The 23926-nt window shown below is 38.9% G+C and overlaps 3 protein-coding genes across 9 annotated transcripts; 2 read left to right on the top strand and 1 right to left on the bottom strand.

Annotated features, from left to right (window-relative positions):
* The first annotated feature begins 8711 nt into the window (after nucleotides 1-8711).
* On the top strand, nucleotides 8712-11186 carry LOC125211300 (protein ELC). Of its 2 annotated transcripts, XM_048111043.1 has the most exons (2): nucleotides 8712-9760; nucleotides 10470-11186. In XM_048111043.1, the coding sequence occupies exons 1-2, from the start codon at nucleotides 8840-8842 to the stop codon at nucleotides 10500-10502; spliced, it is 954 nt and encodes a 317-aa protein (XP_047967000.1). In that variant the 5' UTR covers nucleotides 8712-8839; the 3' UTR covers nucleotides 10503-11186. The 2 variants fall into 2 exon arrangements, with proteins under 2 accessions (XP_047967000.1, XP_047966992.1); XM_048111035.1 differs by lacking the exon at nucleotides 10470-11186 and having other exon boundaries at nucleotides 8712-9928.
* Nucleotides 11187-12291: 1105 nt separating this feature from the next.
* LOC125200622 (guanylate-binding protein 4-like) lies at nucleotides 12292-18165 on the top strand. Of its 6 annotated transcripts, none has more exons than XR_007172742.1 (18): nucleotides 12292-12519; nucleotides 12983-13085; nucleotides 13280-13349; nucleotides 13441-13479; nucleotides 13573-13690; nucleotides 13782-13839; nucleotides 14352-14416; nucleotides 14568-14574; nucleotides 14752-14812; nucleotides 14973-15032; nucleotides 15134-15153; nucleotides 15245-15310; nucleotides 15409-15576; nucleotides 15848-16105; nucleotides 16179-16391; nucleotides 16822-17093; nucleotides 17263-17698; nucleotides 17940-18165. XR_007172742.1 is itself a non-coding variant. In XM_048098302.1 (18 exons), exons 5-18 carry the CDS (start codon nucleotides 13458-13460, stop codon nucleotides 17393-17395), a joined length of 1521 nt encoding a protein of 506 aa, XP_047954259.1. In that variant the 5' UTR covers nucleotides 12385-12519; nucleotides 12715-12888; nucleotides 12983-13085; nucleotides 13280-13349; nucleotides 13441-13457; the 3' UTR covers nucleotides 17396-17895. The 6 variants fall into 6 exon arrangements, 5 of the variants coding, with proteins under 5 accessions (XP_047954258.1, XP_047954261.1, XP_047954259.1 ...); XM_048098302.1 differs by lacking the exon at nucleotides 17940-18165 and adding an exon at nucleotides 12715-12888 and having other exon boundaries at nucleotides 12385-12519; nucleotides 17263-17895; XM_048098301.1 differs by lacking the exon at nucleotides 17940-18165 and having other exon boundaries at nucleotides 17263-17895.
* Nucleotides 18166-18313: 148 nt separating this feature from the next.
* LOC125200623 (tryptophan synthase alpha chain-like) lies at nucleotides 18314-23345 on the bottom strand. Its single transcript, XM_048098306.1, has 9 exons — nucleotides 23093-23345; nucleotides 22140-22286; nucleotides 21973-22038; nucleotides 21543-21651; nucleotides 21115-21191; nucleotides 19303-19380; nucleotides 18921-18998; nucleotides 18688-18747; nucleotides 18314-18566 (listed from the first exon to the last, which is right to left on the bottom strand). Exons 1-9 carry the CDS (start codon nucleotides 23282-23284, stop codon nucleotides 18432-18434), a joined length of 942 nt encoding a protein of 313 aa, XP_047954263.1. The 5' UTR covers nucleotides 23285-23345; the 3' UTR covers nucleotides 18314-18431.
* Nucleotides 23346-23926: the final 581 nt, after the last annotated feature.

Below are 23926 nucleotides of genomic sequence, written 5' to 3'. Positions count from 1 at the left end.
CTCTCTAAAAACAAACGAAACCCTAACCAAAATTTGCCCAGTTTCTTTTCAATTTTTCAGATCTACACCGATGGATTCTACCAAAGGCACTGTGTATGACCCAACCTTGTTGGCCGAGTTGACGCAGAAGGTGGGAAGTATAGAGAAAGCAAAGGAGGTGTATGCCCTATTCGCCGCCAGTCTAATGCCGTCTGCGCCGACCGCACCATCACTGACAATTCCGGCAGATTCGAGTATACGACAGCCAACATTTCCTTCTCCGTGGTGTCATAAATCTTCTGAGCCTGATTCAGAGTCTTAGATGCATAGAAGATCACATAACTTTTCCCGTCAATCTTCTGTCCTAGGACAGCTCCCACAACAAAAGCACTCGCGTCGCACATTATCTCAAAAGGGTGATTCCAGTCTGGCGCCCTGATAATTGGTGCTGACACGAGTCTGTCCTTGAGCAACTGAAATGCCTTCTTGCATCCTTCGTCAAAGACGAATTCCACATCGTTGTGCAACAAATGAGTGAGTGGTTGCGCGATTTTCGCGAAATCCTTGATAAACCTCCTATAAAACCCTGCGTGACCTAGGAAGCCTCTAACCTCTTTTTGGTTCGTGGGGTATGGTAACATTGATATCACATCTACCTTTGCTTTGTCTACTTGTATTCCTCTCTCAGAAACCACGTGACCCAGGACAATGCCTTCCGTCACCATGAAGTGGCATTTTTCGAAATTCAACACTAAATGCTTCTCTTGGCATCTCTTCAACACTAGATCAAGGCTGGCCAAACAAGTATCGAATGAGTTCCCGTATACGGTAAAATCGTCCATGAATATCTCAATGCATACTTCCAACAGATCCGAAAAAATGTTCATCATACACCGTTGGAACGTTCCTGGTGCATTACACAATCCAAACGGCATCCTTCGGTATGCATATGTACCAAAGGGACACGTAAACGTGGTTTTCCCTTGGTCCTCTGGGTTAACGTAGATCTGGAAATAGCCACGTTATCCATCAAGGAAACAAAAATACTGTTTGCCAGCCAATCTTTCTAACATCTGATCAATGAAAGGTAGGGGGAAGTGATCCTTCTTTGTGGCCTCGTTCAGCTTCCTGTAGTCGATGCACATCCTTCACCCCGTCACCAGCCTAGTGGGTACCAATTCGTTCTTATCATTCTCGACCACCTGTATTCCAGACTTTTTAGGTACCATATGGACAGGACTGACCCACTCGTTGTCCGGAATGGAGTAGATGATCCCTAGAGCAAGCAATTTTAACACCTCCTTCAGAACTTCCTCTCGCATGTTCGGATTCAGTTTCCGTTGTGCATCTCGATGAGCCTTTGCACCTTCTTCTAGACGGATGTGGTGCATACAAAGATCAAGGCTAATTCCTACTAAATCTGAGAGAGTCCACCCTATTGCTTTCTTGTTTCGTCTGATGACTTCCAACAATTCCTTCTCCTCCTCCTTGGTCAGGTCACTGTTGACTATTACTGGGAATGCCTCATTTTCTTCCAAGTAAGCATATTTGAGGCCTGGTGGGAGTGTCTTCAGTTCCTTCTCTATTTCATTCGTCTCCTGGGGCAAGGGATTTTTTCCTGCAATATCTGGTAATTCCTTTTTCCGTGCCCAGGAGAATTCTCCAGACTAGCCACGTGAGCCGATTCCCTTGATCTAGCTGACTCGGGATTCTGCAAAACTCCATGATGGCCTCTGTGAGTTCCTCATCTGTTAACTCCGTTGTGTTCATTGTTGCACACCACCCTACAACTTCTCTGTCAATTGAAGGGCTCAACTCCGAGTTGTCAATTTGTTCCTGTATCAATTCCGTATCAAGATATTCTTGGACCAGGGGGTTAATAACATCAATAGCATACAGATTCTCAACATCTAATGGCCTTTTCATCCCCTCATCTATGCTAAATGTATATTTTTCCCCATTATAATCCAAGCAAATTGTTCCATCGAAGACATCGATAATGGTCTTAGCGGTACGCAAAAATGGTCTCCCTAAAAGTACGCCACTAAAAGTCACTCAGACTCAGCAGACTCATTATCATTCATCTTGATCACATAAAAATCAGCGTTAGGATATAGAAAATCATGCACTTTGACTATGACATTTTCCAACACACCTTCAGGACAAATGCAAGTTCTATCTGCTAACTGGATTACCACTTTGGTAGCGACCATCCTTACTCCTGTCAATTTCTTGTAGATCAAAAGCGGTAAAACATTGATAGATGCCCCTAGATCACACATAGCATGCTCGACCTTGATGTCCCCTAGAGAAATGAGTAATGTGAACATACCTGGGTCTATGCATTTCGAGAGCATCCTTCTCTTTTGTATCACAGCAGACACATTCTCCCCGATCACAATCTTCCCGTCTGGTTTGGTCTTCCCTGCAATGAATTCCTTGATGAACTTGCTGAAAGGCAGGCATTTTCAGGGCTTGCAAGAATGGCAGGTTGATTTCCAGCTTGCTAAAAATCTCCATGAGATCCTCTGTATCATCCTTTTTTTTCTTTGCTTCCCCCCGGTATGGAAATGGTTTTGCTCGCTTTACTGCATTTGTGGAACTCCCAGCTTGGGTTTCACCAACTTCCCTGCTTCCTTCCTTGCTCACTACCTCAGGTTCTGGATCTAGGAAAAATGGGTCACTTGGTCGAGGCAGAGATCCCCCTAAATATCCCTTCTGGAGGTCATCCTGAACAAGGACTTCTCTGGGTCTAGGGCTATCCCCTTGAAACACTAGACCTTCTTTCCCTTCACTCACCTGTATGGGTACCTCCTCGTCAATCTTCAAGGTCGATCCTTCATAGCCCCGCCCGGATCTCAAGGTGATTTGACTAATGTTTGCTCGGTTCGGTGGTTTGATCGTGGCAGGAAGTTTCCCTTCATTTCCCCGCATCTCATTCAAAGAAACTGCGATCTGGGACAGTTGCTTCGCCATCATATCCATGGCGGCTTTATGTTCCGACTGAGCGTCTTGCAATTTGTGCACCACGTCGTTGTTGGAATGCAAGTTATTCTGCATGAACTGCTGTGAATTCACTAGGTCGTGGACCATGTCATCCAAACTCCTTTGTGGCCTGGAGTTGAATTGATTAAAATTTGATCCTTGACTTTGGTTCTGCCGATAGTTCCCTTGATTTCCTTGATGGTTATTGTACTGGTTGCTAGTCCCTTGATTTCCTTGATGATTCGGTTGGGAATTCTGATAGTTCCCCTGGTTATTCCTCTGGTGAGGTGGCACATAGGAGCTCCCTGGATTGTTCGATTCCTATTTCCCCAATTAGTATGGTCCTGATTCCTGTAGCCCAGTTGCAATTACCCCTCTTGACTTTTCCCGACCAGTTGGACTGCCTCTCCGGAGGGTGTGCATAATTCGTGAGCTGCAGTGGGTGGGTGGCTGACTTTGATCATGGTCAGTCCATCTAAAATTAGGGTGAGTCCTCCATGGGGCATCCCTCTGTCTTCCTTGGTTCCAACTTCCATCTGGATTCCAGCTCCCCATTGAATTTGCTTGAGCTTGCCATTCCCCTTCACAAGGCTGACTGTAATACGGCTGAAGTTGCCTTTCCTCTGGACCAGGGGGTTTCTCATTTTCTTCTGGAGCATGAGGGTTGTATTTCTCAATTGCATTCAACAGTGCTTTCTCCAATTTATCTATCCTGTCTTCCACCTTCTTGTCATCTTGTTCCGTTACTGCATTGGCCGACCCCCTCCTCAATATGCTTCGCGGGTTATCATAGGCCTTCTTCGCCTCAATCAGCCTTCCCAAAGTCTCTCTGGCTTCACTTGCTTTATTCTTGGTAAAATTTCCCCCGCTCGAGAAATTCATCAAGTCCTTCGACTCAGGGTTTGCTCCTTCGTAAAACAAATAGTAAGTCTCCGCTTCAATCATCCTGTGGTTCGGGCAAGCATCCATAAGTCCCTTTAACCGGGACCAATAAGAACTCAGAGACTCATCATATTCCTGCTTGCACTCCTGAATCTCCTTCTTCAAGGCATTCGTCTTGTTGGAAGGGAAAAAATAATCCAAGAATTCCAGCTTGAAATCTTTCCATGTGTTAATCGAGTCTGGTGGAAGCCTCAGCAACCAAGTATTAGCCTCCCCCTTGAGGGCAAATGGGACTGCACGCAAACGGTAGTCCTCCTCAGTCGCCTCGTTGGGGCGCTTTTGAATGCTACACAGCTTACTAAACTCGTTCAAGAATTCGTAAGGACATTCGTTCCTTCGTCCAGAGAATGTGGGCAGAACTCCGAGCACATTTGTCTTGATATCAATAGACCTCCGGCGCGGGTTTGAGACTATAGCATGGGCGGGTTCACCGTCGAGATGTGCGGTGAGTGACCCTATCTCCAGATCGGGATCTACTAAATGAGCCATATTTGGGTCTTCCTCCTCCTCAGTCTCGGAATGCTCTGTTTCTGTTGACGACTTCGGGTCTTCTTCTCCCCGACGAATTCCACTCCTTCTCACTTTCTGATTCGAACAGAAATGGGTCCTCCGTCCTTAAACCTGATCTGGTGGTGATGGTGGACGTAGATTCCTTGACTTGCCACTTGCATCGGCCGCGCCCTGACCCAGATGAACTAGCCCAACTTCCAGAATGGAAGCCCGTGTTCATAAACTGTCAAGGAGAACAAAATAACAGAGATTAAACTATTTACACCAAATCCTCAAACGCAATAACAATAAACGCCATCCTTCCCCGGCAACGGCGCCATTTGAAGATGCGGTAGGTTTCCACTGTGTGCACAGAAAAGAATAACAAGTTTCCTAGGTCCAGCAAATCCACTAGATCACAGGGTCTAGGAGCTCACTGGTCGTTGGAAAATCTCGGTCGTCGGACACACAGAATACTTCTTCAAAAACCCTCAACCACTTATACTAAAAATTAGCACAGGGAAGTAGGGATCGATCCCATAGAGATGGATGCGTAATGAACATGCTCAAGGATTTGAAAATTATTTTTGGGTTGGCTGCTGCCACGCATTTTCTTGGGTTGAGGAAATTACACTAAACGTGGAATTGAAATCTGCTACGCTAACAGCTAGATCTAGGCAAAACAGAAATCATGCATGTAAATTGTAATCGAGACAATCACTAGATCTAAGAAACTATTCTAAATTACCTAGACCTGGGAAATAAACTGACGGTGGGGACCATGGCTGAAAAAAGCAGAGTACGGACGAAAAGCTGGAAAAACAACTAACTAAAGTACTAACTAACAACGACATCATCTTCTCTAATTCAAATTGCACAAAAACTCAGAAGAAACAGACGTGAAGCGTAATCGGAAAACGAGCAGACTGGATTTAAGCAATTTAACGAAAAAACAATTACGAACTAAGCAGATCTACGGCTACTAGACGAAGTAAAACAGAAAGGAAATAGAAAACTCAAAAATCCATGCACAACTTGAAATCCCTTGTTCAGATCCAACCTCGAATGCTAAATCCACTCCGGATCCAAGCATCCGACACAAACTCCGGCCAAAAACATTCCATAACTTCAGATTCAACAAACAACCTCCGATCAACAACCACAACACAGATCTACAGCCAAATTCCCCAGATCAAGCACCAAAGTGACAAAAACAGAGATTAACATGCAACTTGCCGAAATAAAACTTCGAACAACAGGATCAACTTAGATCAACACGAGATAACACCAATATAACAGAAACTAAAGGAATGCATAGATAATCAGTAACAGCAACAACCAAATCGACTTCCAAAAGTGAAGTTCGAACGAAATGAAGTGCAAAAGAACCGAAAGTAAATAGATTGTATCTTCGCCCTTCACGCGGACGGTGTTACGACGGACTTTCTCTGAAGATGAGACCCTTGAAACCCTAAACTACCCCAGAACTCCCATTTCCCAAGTGTGTGTGTTGTGTGTGAGCTAAGAGCGAAAAAATGTCTTTTTGGCGTGTGTTGCATGCTCCTTATTTATAGGCGTTGAAGTGGGGCCCAGCGAGGTATAGATAGTCTTTGTTGCCCTCAGCTATTGACTCCCTTCTTCTAGCCTCCTTTTCCTTCAATTCTGCTCACTTTTCCTTCATTCCTTCGCTAGTCCGTTTCCTCCAGCTTCTCCTAGATCTAGCGATTCTGTCACACACCTGGCTTAAAAACTGTGTTAGACCAAGTAAAATATAGTGCTTTTCACCATATAACCGATGCATGAAATTAGCCTTATCAAGGTGCCGTCCCCATCAGCCGTGTTCTCTGTATCGTGCGACCCCAATATTAGTGGCAAGGAAGAGACTTTGTTAGAAGATGGTGTTGCGAAAGAAAGGAAAACCGTAAATGAAGAGAAGTCGATTGTGATCGTGAAGGAAACAATTCTACTTAATAGTGATGAGAATGGTTTGATGGAAGAAGCTGTGAATTGCCTTCATGAAGTATCGTATCCATCCGTCATGGTCTATGCACTTACTTGCGCTATAGGAACGAAGATTACTAGGGAAGAGGCCGACAGAGAGAATGATGATATAATTAAGAGGATCACTTTGATTCGTTTGTGTGCTTTCGACCCTGGTATATGTGTCAATTTTAGCAAACGAAATTGTGAATTTCTTGCTATGCACATGGAAGCAATGGATCTCCATGTTAAGGATGAGAAACTGCACATTGACAATGTTTTGTGGAATGCTTTGAATATGTTGTCGGATGATGATAAGGAGCTGCCAAATGGAGGATTTATGAAGTGCTTGCTAGCCACAAAGACATTTAGCATCTGGCTAAACATGCCGGCAAAACCAGTTGTCTTTACTATTGTTCAGAAATTTGATGGGGATTATGTTAGGAGACGTTTGCCTATTTGGCGTGCGTTCGATCCAGGAGGATATAGCTCGCCAACGCTTCTGATCGTGATGCTCTTCATGGTGTCGCGGGTTCCCACCTTGAGGACAAGGTGGATTTCAACCGTGGGGGAGTTGATACGATCTATATCTCATTCACTTAGTTATTAATTGATTCACCAAATCTCTTCCATATATGTTTGATATTTTGTTTTCTTATTCAATAAGTTAGGGTATAGTATTCTAGTATTATAAATAGGTCTAGATTATTATTATTTGCATCATCCAATCAATCAATGAATAAGAATTATTATTTCTCCACTATCGTGTGACTCAAGGTTTTGAAACCTTAATTACTTGCTGCCCGACGGAAGTACTTCCGCGCACAGCCCCAATCGATCTCCGCCGACCCTACGCAGGGCGCCGGAATCCTCAACGGCCGCCGAGCAACACCGCCGGCCTTAGTTAAGGGAAGAAGACCCTTAACATATAACCACTTAAATATGAACCATTATATAAAGACTAATTTTGGCTAGTTTAATAGGAAAGCAAAAGCTTAGTTTAATAAAAAAATAACGCCTCGTGTATAATAAAACTAATCAGATATTTTTGGTGTATCAAAATTCTGACATGACTAATTTCATTTCCGATCAGTATCCTGCCATTTTTCATGATATATTGTACTCCCTCCGTTCCATAAAAGTTGAGACAAAACTTTTGGGCACGGTCCTTCCGTCCCATAAATATTGAGACAAAACTTTTGAGCACGAAGATTAAGAATTTATATTAAATAAATAGGAGAGATGCAAAAAGAAGGAAAGATAAGAGAGAGTAAGTAAATAACGGAATAGAAAAGAAGTGATTAGATGTTTTGTCTTTTGTTAAAAAAGGAAATGACTCAACTTTATTGGGACGGATTAAAAAAGAAATAATATGACTCAATTTTTTTGGAACGGAGGGAGTATCAAAATTCGATTGGTGGCACTAGCGTGTTAACTCATTATTTTTATCTCAATTAATTAGTGCATTGATCTTATCCGACTAATGTAATTTCACCTTGCTGAATGCTGTCATATTTTCTATTTTAAATTGACTAGATCATTAAAAGCAACTAATAACCAACTCTATCATATCTAGATCATTAGCATGCTGCCGAGTCAAGTTGACTCATTAATTAATTAGCAATTGTGTCAAATTTTCATGGAAACTTCGTGCATATTTTTATCAACGTCACCACTCATTTTTATCATTTATTCTAAAAGTTTACGGTTGTATTTCTAGTAAACGTCAACCGCATATTAATATAATAATAAATATGAATATAAATATTTATGTAAATGGAGTAATAAATATAAAAATTAAATTTATAAGGAATAGAATAATATCCTTGCAAAAGACGATTATATACAAACATGAAAGAACAAAAAAATTTGACTCATTTGGGGTGTGACCGATAAAGGGAAAGTTATACGAAAAATTATGTGATGGATCAAGATTTATAAAGTCCAAAAAACATATGACTATTTTATAATTATGATCTAGAAATTAACTTTTTGATCTTTGAATCCCGGATAACACAAAAATTGTCCTGTTTTTGTCCCTTTTCATGGCACCGTCCAACCTTAATTAAATTATGTTTCACTGGATTAGTATATTATATTGTGAGTTTAAAGCAAGTTAAACAAAATAAAAATTTGATAAATAAATAAAATAAAATGAATTATAAAATAATCATATGTTTAGTACTAGTACTATTTTAGACTTTAGTTAATAAAATACTAATGAAACCACAAGTATATCATTGAATTAATGAATATAGGTTTGAATTCGAAAATTTTATTCAATATACTAACAAAATACTCATGAATCATACATATTACCTAAAGAAAGACCCTACAATTTATTGAGTCTTTTAATAATACTCCATTTCTTGCATGCCAATCCCCACACTTACTAAACTAAACACATATCTTTCTATATATAGCATTAATATTACTTTGATGATATCCAATCATCTCAAATCACATGACAATCTTCTCACCAAATCCAGTGAGATTCATCGAAGACGCCCTCTTCTGCTCCGACCCATTTGCCCTATCCTACTCCGACCCGGATCAGAAATGGATCATCCGCCAACACCTCCTCTCCCTCCTCAATGACTTCCCTTCCCTCCGCCCCTCCGTCTCCCTCTTCACCCACAACGACGGTACCGCCGTCACCCTCCTCCTCGCCACCGGCGACCTCCCCGTCTCCCCGCCCGTGCCCCTCACCATCTGGGTCCACGAGCTCTATCCCCACGTCGCGCCCCTCGTCTACATCAACGCCCCCATCCACGGCCGCCATCCCTTCGCCGACCCCACCTCTGGCGCCACCACCTCCGCCTACACCGCCACCTGGCACTTCTCCAAGTCCAGCCTGGCAGGCCTGGCCCACAACCTCACCAGGCTCTTCTGCCACAACCACCCACTCTGCTGGCCCACCACCAACAAAGCAGGTGGTTATTCTGACAGATGGGCCCACCCATCACTGGCCTCCAGAATGGAGGCCAGTGACAGGCTGGCCTGCTCACTCTACTACGACTCAACAGCGATCCTAGATAGGGTGAGGAGGGAGGTGGAGGAGCTGGCGGCGGTTCAGGCGGCGCTGAGGGAGAGGAGTGAGGGGCTGGCGATTGCGGTGAGGCGGTTGGAGGGGGAGCGGAGAGGGCTGAAGTCGAGATCGGATGAGATGTGTGAAGAAGTTGATAGGTTGCAGAGCTGGCTGAGAGTGAATGCGACGGCGAATTCGGGCTGTGCCGCCGTGGATGATGTGTTTGAAGGGGCGGATGGGTGGTCGGAGACAGCGATGGATCTTATGGCGGCGGATCAGGCGGTGGAGGATTTGATGTATAAATTGGAGGCGGCGGTTGGGGCAGGAGTTGTGAGTTTTGGTGTTTATTTGAAGCAGGTGAGAGTCTTGGCGAGGGAGCAGTTTTGCCATAGATTTAAAATGACCAAGATTTCAACTGCTTTCCAATTGCAAGAGTTATAATTGTATTACCTCTGTCCCTGAAAATTTGATACATATTACCATTTCAGTCCGTCCCTGAAAATTTGATACACTTCACTTTTACCATTTTTGGTAGTGGACCCCATATTCCACTAACTCATTCCTACTCACATTTTATTTTAAAACTAATACTTTAAAAGTAGGATCCACATCCCACCAACTTTTTCAACTCACTTTCTATTACATTTCTTAAAATCCGTGTCGGGTCAAAGTGTAGCAAATTTTGGGGGACAGAGGTAGTATTATTTTATGGACAACTATCGTCTCATCTACGTGATATTGACTAACAAAATACTAGTAGTATGAATTTGTACTACATTAGTTTAATTTAAACTTTATGTATTTTCTATAAAAATAGAACATACTATAAATAAATATTCTTATCATCAAATATTAAATAGCTTCACGTCAAACTTGGATGCTACTACTACTAACTTATAGAGTTTTAAAGTTTTATCAATAATTCAAGTCAATTGCCTTTTAAAGAGCGTATAATTAACATGCACCGCTTTTTAGCATGAAGATTTTATTCTTACTTTACGTATCTGTGGATAGTTAATTGCTTAGATACAATGACTAAGCGGCTGATCTTCATTGTGTTGTACAGGAACCGTTAGATATGCACATTAGTGGAGATTGAATCCTAGTCGTAGGATTGATTGTTAGTCGTATTAGTTAGCTTAATGATGTGTTAGTTGGCTAATTAGTACTTCATCTCTTAAAAGGGGGATTACCGCCCAATTTGTAATTGTAATCGTTTTTTCCCCAATTCAATTCAATATAAAAATTCTCTCTCCCAAAAACTCTCTCTTTCGCGATTCCTAATCAAACCTTCATCCGCTTATCGCGATTGTCATCTCCGATCAAATTTATCTTACAGTATCTATTCATAAACTTCAATAGATGCTTCTTGTTAGAGATCAATGCAAAGACACATGTGATCTAAACCAGCAGCATGAAGCTGACTTGGCTGTGCATGGAGCTGAGCTGCTGTGCCAGCATGATATTCAAGTTGGTGCACGAGATGAGATTAAAACAAAGTGTGTTGAAGATCAGTCAAAACTAAAGACTGTGAAGACTGTAGTGAATGCAACAGCTGGACTCCTGGACCACAAAAGGACATATAGAGATGTGGCAGCACAAGACATGGTGAAGAGAGTGTGTACGTGATTATGTTATGATTAGGATTAAATGATCTTTAGTTAAGCAGTAGATGCAGTGATTAAGCTAAGGTTCTAGATCTTTCTGAGCATGGATATATAAATGTGTAATGAGTTTTTGAATTCATCGAATGAATACAGAATCTTGAGTGCTATTTTGATTATTATCTTTTCACACTTTCTTCATTATGTTTTGGAGTGAATCATTTCATTCTATCCTACTAAAGGAGACTCATACTTCAAGACTCCAAGTCGCTATAATTATTTATTATATTCCAAATTCAAAATCCCGGATATGTCAATGAGGCTGATGCCATACTTCGCATATCTTCATAATGATACATCTCATATTTTCTTAAACACTCTCCGATTATCTTAGTGGTGAAACACTTCTTGTGTTTCTTTAGCAACTCCAGACTTCGTAATTTTCTTCATGTGCTTATGGAAAAACACATTCATGTTATCGAGCTTCTAGAGATAAACCTGCACACACTAGGTTTACAAATTACAACTACTGACATAGTTTTGGAGTTTAATTTAAACATAATTTTATTTAGGACTTTTTATTAAGTACTAGCATTATATTTACACTGGAGATTCAAAATAAATAATGGTTACGTGACATATAATTTATGAAATTGTATTATGTGGGATTGAAGTTAATTGGTATTTATGAATAGGCAGTCAACGGGAGCCCATGAGGAGGTTGTGATCCTTCTGTCTAAAATTAATCACAAACATTGCTTTAATATACGATCTGGATCCTCAAACTTAATGTTAATAAAATAGAATAAATATAAATATATTCAGAACTACATAAACATTAAAATTATTTTAAAATGTCCACAATTTTCATCTTTCAGAAAGACCCTCTATGATAAATTGATATATAATGATGACGAATAAATAAAAAAATTCTGCCCACTGCTAATAATTTTGACGCTAATTAAAATTAGTATAGTAAAAAAACCGAGAAAAGAATAGTTACAATATTATTAATACTCATATAGTTAAAAAGTGAAATTTATTACAATAAAAGGTAGGAGTACTATAATTATTTTGTACTTATAAATGAATTAAGACTATATTGCTTATGGATAAATCGACAAAACTTAATAAGCAAATGGAGTTATTTAGAAAATTAAGTTAGCAACAAGATTTTTCTTGTAAAGTCGCTACTTAAGTATAACGATTTAAATCGGATTGCTGTGGAATTGTATGAATTCGTCTTCTTGCCGTCAACTTTCAAGATCCGAAATCCAGTTACAAATAAAAGCATAACTTTCAGCCTAAACTAACTCTTCAAATTTCTTAATTTTATTTTTGAGATGCTCCACTCCATTCCTTCTCTTTCGATGTGATCTTAACTGCTTGCATTTTGTCGATAACTGCTTTCCACGGATCAGAAATGCGGGCTTTCACTCCGCTTGCCGTTTTGCCGATTTTTCTCTCCCTTTTCGCATCTCGGTCGCTCTCTATTGACAATTTCCGTCAAGCGTGAGTTTTTTTCGAGCTTCAACCGATGATATGAATGTGCATTTTGCGTATTTATCGATTTACTGGAAGCTCTTGCTCCTATGAATATTAAAGTGATTCTTCTTATTAGGTCTAATTCAATTTCAATTTCAATTTCAATTTAAGCATTTAACAGAAAAGCCTTTTTTAGCTGATCATGATCAATTGTTTGCTTAGAAGGGCAGCACAATCTGCCAGAACTATTGGCACAACCGTTCAATGTGATGGACCAAAGAAAGATAAGAAATTGAATAAGTTATCGTGTAATCTGTCATTTACAATTCCCAATGGCTTTTATTTTGAACTGTTTCAGTATTTTGTTTCTTCCTCTATTGTAGCTTTACTTTGAAGGTTAGTTCTGATTTAGCATTTCCTAGTGGTTGATCTGTATGGCCAGTGTGCCTTGAATATTTTAACTCATTGATTTGATATTTCCTTAATACAGGTTTCCTATTATAGAACCAGATCCTGGCCACACAAAACTTCGGCTCTCAAGAGAAGGACTGGAAGCAATTGAGCAAATCACCACACCTATAGCAGCTGTTGCTGTAAGGGATTATAACAGCCACTAGCATGTCTATAAAGAGTCCAGTTCATACCTTTGCAGTAGGAAATATCAGAATTAGAAGTGTTAGATCATAGGATATCTCCATTTTGAACAATATTTTTTGGTACCAGTAATGCTTTCCATAATCTCACATCCCTCTTTTTCTCTGACCACAATTTTATGCTGTGTTTATAGGTTATCGGTCCTTATCGGTCTGGGAAGTCATTTCTACTTAATCAGCTTCTCTCTCTATCATGCTATGAAGGTGCACTTTAGTAACCTTCTCATATTAAGTATTTCTACTCCGATGCAACCATTTTTTTCCTTTGTCTGACTTTGAGGTCATAATTTGGCAGGTTTTGGTGTTGGACACATGCGTGATACAAAAACCAAAGGTTTTTGCTGACTGTTTTGAATCTTGACCAGTACTTAAATAACTAAATACTATCTATATATGTAAGCTCAATTCTTTGTATTCGTTTCTTTAGGTATTTGGGTGTGGGGTTCTCCAGTTGAGGTGGATATCAATGGAGTTAAGACTTCTGTCTTTTACCTTGATACAGAGGGTTTTGAAAGTGTAGGGAGGTCTAATGTATATGATGACAGGTAAAATTTCACAATTACTTAGCTGTCTACTTAAAAAGTACAATGCTTCTGATTTTTAAATTGATACGGTTTTCTATCTCCTGTTCTGCAGGATTTTTGCCCTGGCCACTGTAATGAGTTCTGTGCTTATATATAATCTACCAGAGACAGTACGTTACTATCACCCCTCTCGCAATTCAGTATTTTTATGCAGATGATTGGAACTTTTATGATTAAAAATTCTTGAAAACCCCTGCTGTTGAGATATAGTATGCGGTTATAGAATTAGTGTTGCGCAGGCTTTTATTGGATTGGAAAATAGTTTGAGGTAGCAAAAGGTTTGATGTAAATGGCTCTGATGTTTTTGTTCATAGCGCTCTAGGAGATTCACTCATCACTGTCAGTTCTTTGCTCAGGCTGTATATTGATGAGGGATTTAATTTTAACACAGAAGGCTAAAATGCTATAGAAGACTTTTTTTATGGAAATGGTAAGTATAGATGGTTCCTTAGTGATTGAAACTTGGAACCTTTTGAAATTGAGAAGGGGGTGCTAAGTGTTTGCAGTTTGCTTGAGTTTGGACACCTAATTAAGTTTTTGTTCTCTCCAGGGACTGGTAGTGGTAATTTTTTTGCCATATATTAATGCACTTATTAGCTGCATGTATTTTATTTATTTTTAGATACGCGAGGCAGATATATCTAGATTATCATTTGCAGTGGAGCTTGCTGAAGAATTTTATGGAAGGTCCGTCATAGCATGCAAAAAGTTTCTAGTTTTCATAGTTCATATAATTTTTTTGTTATTTTTTGTTTGGCATCTCCACCTAGTTCTTTTTTCCTGATACACTTTTTTTTTGGTTATGTTTCCGTTTCTGGAAAATGATCATGATGAACAGAGTCAAGGTGATATTCCTGTTTCTAGAAACTGATTTTCTTTTGAACCAGTCTTTCACACACACACACACACACACACACTTACACTTACACTTACACTTACGTACATATAATCCAAAGAAGAAAACAGAAAGTTGTAGTCCGTTTTTAGAGATGGAACTTTGAGCACTTAGATATTTATTGCAGGGGCAAGATGTGGCTTTTGAACCTGCTAAGTTATTATGGCTAATCCAACGTGATTTTCTGCGTAAGTGTACAAAAACCCTAATTTGGTTGCTTATCCTACTATGTTTATATCTGAAGTCAAGTCACGTTTCAAGACCCATAGTTTTGATAGTATAGCTGCTGTATTTCTTTTTTTATCTCTTTGCAATTTCTTATGCGGAGTTCATATTTGGGAACTTCAGAAGGGAAGTCGGTGAAAGAAATGGTTGATGAGGCTCTGCGTCCAGTCCCTAATCCCAATGGTTTGTTTTCTCTGCCTACAAATGGTCTTTGTCTCTTTATCATGCATTAGAAAAAGTTATGTTGATTTTGAATCTAATTGTTGGGGATTTTCTTTGAGCAGATGACAAGAATATTGATCAGGTATGTTGAATTTCTAGATTCCTCTGTGGTCATTAGCATGCTATGTTATGATGCTCAAAACGGCATACATGTTTTTGGTCATTGCTTTCAGGTCAACCGGATTCGTGAGTCATTAGCTGTGATGGGTGATAATAGCACAGCCTTTAGCTTACCTCAGGTGTGTGTTTATATTTTCAATTGGCACAGCTCTTCTTTTCTTTCTGGTAGTGGTTGGTCAATACTGATGCAATAACTCGATAATACCCTATTGTACAGCCCCATCTCCAGCGCACAAAGCTCTGTGACATGAAGGATGATGAACTCGAGCCTATATATGTAAAGAGGAGGGACCAGTTGATAGCAGTCGTTTCTTCTATAATCAGGCCAAAGATTGTCCAGGGTAAAACACTCAACGGCAAGGACTTTGTATCTTTCCTCGAGCAGGTGCTATCTTCTACTCCATTCTGCTTTCTGCTTTCTTTAGGTTTTTATAACAACTCGGGTAGCTTCTTGTTATTTTATTTTCTGTTTCTTTCCACAATATTCAATTATAAGTGTACTCAAATGAAATTTGAGCATAAAGATTAAGGATGATCTAATTCCATTTCAATTTACGGGTACTTTTAAGACATCATCTGAACTACTTGTGAACGAATCAATGAAGCTAAACTTTTCTAGCTTTCCTCTGTTCCTTATATATAAATTTGTGTTCCAGATTCTTGAGGCACTAAATAAAGGGGAGATTCCGTCAACAGGCTCACTCGTGGAGGTCTTCAATAAGGGAATTCTGGAGCGTTGTTTGAAACTATATAATGGTCACATGGCTGTTTTGAGTTTCCCAACAATGGAGAGGTCTCTTCAACAAACTCATGAAGATGCAAAATCTGCATCACTTGTGGCGTTTGATGAGCAACACTTTGGTCGTCATCATGCAAAGAGATCAGCCGAGCAGTTGATGGAGGAAATTGAGAAGGTACGGACTTAAGAATTGTGATTTTCCTCCTATAGTTCTTGGAATCTCTCTCCTTATCCGTGGGTCTTTGCAGGTATACAAGAACTTTGTTCTAACCAACGAATATCAATCCTCAAAATTATGTGAGGCTCTGTATACCTCATGCGAGGAAAAAATGGATCAACTTCAAATCCTCAGACTCCCATCTATGGCTAAATTTAATGCAGGATTTAACCTGTGCAATCGTAGTTTTGAACACAATTGTGTTGGACCATCTAAAACCAACTACGAGATGCGGATGGTGAAGGTCTGTAACTCTCCATCTATTACTGGTTATATTTATTCTTTATTCCCTAGAGTTCAGTGAGACTGGTGTGAAGGTACAATTAAACAGAAACTGATCAATGATAGGTTTGGCATGTTCCTATGTTGAGGGCTTCCCGAATCTCTCCTCCCTTTGGATAAAATATTTTCAGGTTAACCTCTTATACATGAGCTGTCTTAGGAAAAATATTCGACAGTGCATTAGCATGTGAATCTCAAGAAATTATTGACTTATCATCTGAACCAACAATTTCCTAGTGACTGCAGTAGAAATGCCTGCTTGTAAGCTTCATAAAGCTTTTCTTTTTAGTATATCCACTTTAACTTCTCAGATTAGTGCTTGCTTTAGTAAATTTTATGTGGATTTTACCTATCGTTATCACAAGACATTTATATTTAAAATTTAAACGCAGATGTTGGGAAAATCAAAATCTCTATTCATCAAGGAATACAACCAAAGGCTCTTCAATTGGTTGGTTGCCTTCTCGCTGGTCATGGTGATGGTGGGTCGTTTCATCTTGAAGTTCATTTTGCTCGAGATGGGTGCATGGATACTTTTTATATTCTTAGAGACATATACACGATTGTTTTGGTCCTCGGAATCTCTTTACTACAACCCCCTGTGGCATGCTGTTGTTAAGACTTGGGAAACTGTGGTCTACAGCCCTGTCCTCGACTTAGACAGGTAATTACGGCCTTGTGATATACTAAATCTTGTTTTAAACCATAATTGGGGATTGGTGAACCCTGGTTGGATTCAGTGGATGCACCATACAGCCGGGTGAACACGAGTTTATGGCTTGTTTTAAGAAAAATCTCTAAACTATAGCTGATGTGAATGTATTTTCGGTCAGATGGGCGATTCCACTTGTAGTCATCGCTGGGATACTGTTGCTCTACTGGCGGTGTTGTGGAAGGAGGAAACACGGTTTTAGTTGGATGTTACCTGTGCGTGGCAATCAGAAAGATGAACGAAGATCAGAGTGAAATATATATATGATGGTGCAACAACGCAATCATCCATCACTGAGCCTCAGGTGCTTTTCATTTGTTACATACGAGCACCCGTGGTTTTGTGGTCCACACATACATACAGCAATCAACATCGAAGGGATCCAACGCAGATCTGCGTGCACTTGGTGTAGTAACAAGAATGAAATGTACAAATGGCCGTACCTTGGAGTACAGTCCGATTTTTTGTTATATCACAGGTTTACATAGGGTGTTAGACAGCTCGTTTCAAATGTTTGAAGACGCATTTGTTTTCAAGCCTGAACAGAAAGAAAGGAGGTACAGATTCGTTGTAAAAGAAAGCAGATTTATCTGTGCTTTGTAGGGGTTTGGTGATTTCGTTTCACACTCCCTCCGTCCACTCAAATTAGTCCTATACTGAAAATGGAAAATTTCTCCATAATAAAGGACTACTAATTATGGATCCTGGGACTATTTTTTGTGAATGGATGGAGTATGATTTTGTGCTTCACACATCTACCTATATATTTATTCTTTATTCTATTTATTTTTATTTCAGAATTAAGATCACCAACAGATATTATCACTGGGCACATTATCGCTGAAATACGTGATGTTAGCATGTACACATGGCGCCTAAATTCGTTGAAGATCCTACCAACAGATATTCCATAGATACTTAGCAACTGGTAAAATTCTGTGCTCTTTGTAGTGAGAGATGATGTTGCTCCATTTTCTGTTAGCCTTTCTTTGACAAGCAAATTTAAAGAATTAGCCCTAAATTGCTTGATACTACAAATTAATTGGATGGTCCTAGATATAGCCAAAAAAATTTATTATTATTAGCCGAATTTTGAAAGATTGAATTTAGGGCGAATGAGAAAAAAAAAACAACACAATCATCTGAAAATAGAATATAAGAGAAGAAACAAAAATAGCAACCACCACAGTTTTAAGAGAAGGAAACTGAATATTTATTGTTCAAAACAAACAAAATTTGTGGCTAGTTCAGTTTTGCTGCAATTCTAGATGATGAGTTCAGGGAATTTCATCAAGCAAGAGCTGATTTTAAGCTTTTTGTGAATACCTCTAGTTCTTTTATCCCATCTTCAGGTGATTTTGCATCACCAAGTATTCTTACCATGGCACTGCCAACGATCACACCATCTGCTCCCCAATCCGCAACCTGAGACAAGTCGTGCCAAAAATATGTTATCTATACGAGAGCTTAGATGCCTAAATGTGTTTCCTATCAACAACAAAAATACAAGCATCAGATGCTAAGCAATATCATGTTGAATATGTACCTGTTTAACATGTTCTGGTTTCGATATGCCAAAACCAACTGCAACTGGCTTACTCGTTGCCTGTGGGAGGACAAAGGGTGAGTGTTATATGCATCAATCTTTATCAAAATTGTCTAGAGCTTTACGAGGGTAGTGTGAGAGATTGAGAGGTGTGATTGAAGAAACAGACAGCAATGTTTACAAAATATACTTCCAGTTTCAGGTGACACTTGTTATATAACAGGAATCTTTACCTCCTTGATGTCCACTAGAAGAGATTGAACCTTTCCACTGACAGATGTCCGTGCTCCAGTAACTCCCACCGAGCTAACCTATTAATAGACAAGGAGGTGTAGGGTAATTCAATTTAATGAGTTAGGTTGCAAAAAGTCTCATTTTCCCAGTTCGGAGCAGTAACTTCAGATAAATTAACATCACCATCGACAAAATGAGAAGTTGAGTTCAAGGAGATCAACATTTTCTACTGACACTAATGTATATGTGCTTTGCATATAATTCCAGAATTTTTTTCAACAAGCAGGCTACTGACATCCCTTTTTTTCTTTTTCTTTTTTCATCAAGATACAAATAAATGATCCAACCAGTAACTACTCAAAAAGGAAATGTGAAACTTACAAGGTAGACAAAACCTTCTGATGCTTCAACAATGGCTTTCATTCTCTCTGTTGGAGTGGTTGGTGTAGTTAGCAGCACCTGGATTGCAAACAAGAGAGGGTCAATTGGTGCACGCAAAATTATTAAATCCCACTAAGGGCATTAATGCAAAAAAGAAAGCAGCTCAAATATTTAGCAGATAACTTATCATCTTACTATGCAACAAGATTTGTTGTCACATATCGATCCATCAAATATTGCAGAAAAATTAAGCTACAAACTACACCCCCCTATGCTATTATAGCATTACCACAGGAATTATCAACAGAGAGATAAAACTGTTACATCAAAGTCAAAGCTGACATATTGCAGGGTATCAACAAGAATAATCAATTTTATAGTATTAGTTTCTGAGACATCACCCCTACCAATTTTTTAGTTTCTTGTCCAAATTCCGTGTATGATTACCACTATTTTTCTGAATTTTGATGGGATAGACATGACCACCAAAATTTCTAACGGTTGCCAACGGTTGAAGGTTATGTTTTTTTCTTGGCTGAAGGTGCAACATCCGTTCCTTAATATTCTTGGACATATAAGGTTCAACTCCTTACTCATGTTCCTTAATATTCTTGGCCATATAAGGTTCAACTCCTTACTCATGTCCATAACCTTAAGTATGAGCCTCCACTGATCCAAGTAAAATGTTTAAGTTTCAGAGCCAGCCTTGAGGGCAAGGCTGTTATAACAGTGGTGCAATTGATGCACTTGAAAGCGGAGATTAAATGGTTTTCAATGCTGGAAGTAGTGGGGCAGCAGTAACAAGATAATGGGAAGAGTAGGAGACAGTTATATGGGTATTGGAGGAGTGTTTAATTCAGTCATTATTAGTATTATTAATAGGGGTAACTGCTTTTAAAGTCACCAACTTTCCATGAATTCCGGTTTTTTCCACAAACTTTAAAAAGTTCGTGTAATGTCACAAACTTTATTGTCGGTTGCCATTTTCCCATGTCAGGTTTTCCGGTCTGATTCAAACTGTTCGTTTCCTATTAAGACAATGTCTAAATTCTTTTTTCTTACTATCGTTATCTTCGTCTTTGAAATAGCTTCGCTGGGTACCTTGTACGCCTCAATCGGAACTCGGATGAAGAAGTTATGGCCATTTGATGAAGGCTGCGACCTTTGTGCGACCTTGTACCATCATAATGGCCATAACTTCTTCATCCGAGTTCCGATTGAGGCGTACAAGGTACCCACGCGAAGCTATTTCAAAGACGAAGATAATGATAGTAAGATAAAAGAATTTGGACATTGTCTTAATAGGAAACAGACAGTTTGAATCAGACCGGAAAACCTGACATGGGAAAATAGCAACCGACAATAAAGTTCGTGACATTACACGAACTTTTTAAAGTTCGTGGGAAAAACCGGAATTCATAGAAAGTTGGTGACTTTAAAAGCAGTTACTCTTTATTAATACTATAATTTTTTACAATTCCATGTAGGAGAGTCTTATATAATTGTCCTTGGGGGTTAGAAAAGAATCATAGTTGAATTATTGTATTGAACGGCTTTGCCAAGGCTCTCCGTGAAGGAAAGAGGGCCTTATTTTGAAGGAGTTATATTTTATTTCAATCATAGTTCCCATTTCGTTTACAATGTGTTCAACAAACTTACATTTGCTTCTTTTCTCTAACAATTTCCAGGTGATATCAGTTAACCAAAAGAAGTAAGAAGTCGACGTTTTCACATCTATCATATTCTGCTAAACAGTGCAAACAGGACAGAGAAAATATAGCCTGGGAATGAATTATTGTTGGGAAAGCTAACCAACTCAATATTTTTACTGGCAGCTTCCTTTCTCAATATATCAGTCTCCTCTAGAGGCACATCTGGAACAACAAGCCCTGAAATAAATGATAGTGCAGATCAAATTAGATAAAATGTGTTGCAAAATAGTAGAGTACATATACAAAGGTTGCAAAAGCTATATAGGTATCAAATATCCAAAAGGGACCTAACCATAGTACTGATTGGAAATTAAATAAGAGATAGCACAACTAAGGCACTGATTTGCAGTTGAAACTTTTAAAGTAGTTAAATATAAAAATCGTGTATCTGAGAAGTGCTTCAATTTATTATATACAAGGTTGCAAGATCCATGAAAGAATTGATCTTATAGATGGAAGTGCTATCAAAATCAGTTTAAGTTCCATTGTATGCTGAAGAGTGTAAAGCTGCAATATATAATATTTTACCATGTATTCCAGTATCCTGCAAAGTGCTCATGAATCGCTCCACACCACGTTTGAGTATTGGGTTGTAATATGAGAATAATGCAACTGGACAAGATAATTGAGGCACCACCTTTAAAAGAACAGAAAACTGTTATGCTATGAAACATCACACCAAAATAGTTTTAAAATGATAGTTAAGTTACAGACAAGAGACAGCATAAAATACAGTAAAGATAAGCTTAACAAAGTGTTTCCCTAAAACTCAAACAATATGCACGCCAAGGACAGCACCACAGGAACTATTCTTTATGCACTACAATATCTTTTAAGTTTAAGATGCATCAAGAAAGAAAATGGAAGAACTAAGAATCCTCACTTAGTTACTGTTTCAAAATAAACATCAGTTATACTCTCTCGTTGATGTGACGCTATATAAAGTAGTGGAACTTACTTCCTTCAACATTTCAATGATCTTATCAAAGTTGGTTCCTTTGGCTAATGCTCGTGTTGCAGCAGCCTATGAAAGAAAAAAAAATATCGGCTATCATTCGTAAGCAATGAACTGCTAGGTAAGATACATCTTGTATGCCAAGATTATACGTGACCACATGTTTACACCTGGATAACAGGACCATCGGCTAAAGGGTCTGAATAAGGTACACCCAGTTCAATAATGTCTGAGCCACATGAGTCAAGGACCTTTAGTGCTTCAGCAGTTGTTGAAAGGTCAGGGTCACCAGCTGTGATATACGGAATGAATGCCACCTTTTACACCAAAAGCACGGTTAGAATATATCAGTTGAGAAAATCATGCATGAATCAATATAGCACGGTAATACGGCATGAATATGAATTCAGTATTAATAGAATATCAATCAACTGTTCCATCAGATTTCCATCATTAATAGAATATGAATTCAGTAGCTAAGAAACATTTAGCTAAATGTCAATCCAAAAATATACTCTCAGGTCTTTGTAAACCAATCAGGTATCTGTTTACAATAAGTGACTTGCCATTATAATCTTTACTCACCCTCGTATCCTTTCTACTAAAGCTGTTTTTCTTAATCCCTTCTCTAGACCAATGCAGTGGGCAGATTTTGATAGTTGATAGAACTTAATCAAAGAAAATCCAAAACGCAACAGACATACAAGTTTGAGCATTTTCTGCTCCAGAAAAATGGAAAAGACTAATCATTACCATTCAACGACAGATTGAGGCTATCAGCAATTTTGCTCCAGATAAATGGAAAAGACTATAATAATAGTACCATTCAGTGAAATTGTGCCATGGCCATTTTTGCTCCAGATTAATGGAAAAGATGACTTCGAGATTAAATCACAGACTCTAACAGTATCATTTTATCAAACTCAGCCATAATCAAACGACTGAATTGCATGAAACAGACCGCAAAACACTTGAAAAACCCCCAGAGAGAAAACCCCCAAATTCTATCCCAACCACAAAAAGTCAGAAATCTTCCAATTTTTTAACACAAGGAATAATAAAAATGTTCAGAAATTATCTCAGGAAATGCAGATATGAAATATAAGAAGAAGTGAGTTCTCACCTTTCCTTGTTTTTTCAATCTGGAGAAGGTTTCAGAGATTCCAACAGTGGGTGCGGCAGTGAGGGCGGCCATGATCGGTTTCAATTTGAAGGAGCGGTGGGTGGAAGAGCTAAGAAAGGAGCGGCATTGAGCTGAATTGTTGGTGGTCTTGAGTTGGAGTAAGCGCGAGGAGTTGAGAGCGGCAGCGGCCATTGATTCTCTGCTATATATTGCAACTGCCAATTTGGCGTGCACTAAAAGAGATAGACAGGGTTTGTGCTTTCATACCACAGAAGTAGTAAAAAATTGACGTACTCCCTTGTTCCATGAATAGGAATCTTATTCTATTCCGACACTCGTCGAGATTTAATAAATATTAAGAAAAATTGATGGAAGAAAATTAGTGAAATATGAGTCTCACTTGTATATATTAATTTTAAATGATATGTGAGTGAAATAAGTTAGTGGAATGTGGGACCTCTTTACCATTTATGGTAATTATGAACCGAGACTCCTATTCGCAGACGGACCAAAATAGAAAAACGGGACTCTTATTTGCTGGCGGAGGGAGTATATGTTTTTATTATCAGTAGTAGTCATGCTTTATTTCTTATGTTTCGTTTAAATTTTGTTATTATATGTTATGTTGTTATTAATTTATGGATTTAGGATGACAGACATTCACATTCATTTTTTTTTTGTAATTAGTTGACCAAAGATCGGAGTCAAAATAAGTCAAGTGTTGTAATTTTGTAAATGGACGTATTATCGTGGAATGAAAGAAAAATGAAACTTGAGCACTTGCATGAAATATGAACTTAAAAAAGAGAAAACAATTGCTCAATTTTGTAATTA

The sequence above is a fragment of the Salvia hispanica genome, chromosome 1, assembly GCF_023119035.1.
Source record: "Salvia hispanica cultivar TCC Black 2014 chromosome 1, UniMelb_Shisp_WGS_1.0, whole genome shotgun sequence".
Lineage (NCBI taxonomy): Eukaryota > Viridiplantae > Streptophyta > Magnoliopsida > Lamiales > Lamiaceae > Salvia > Salvia hispanica.
Note: the sequence above shows the minus strand (reverse complement) of the source record. Positions and strands in the feature narration are given on the sequence as shown.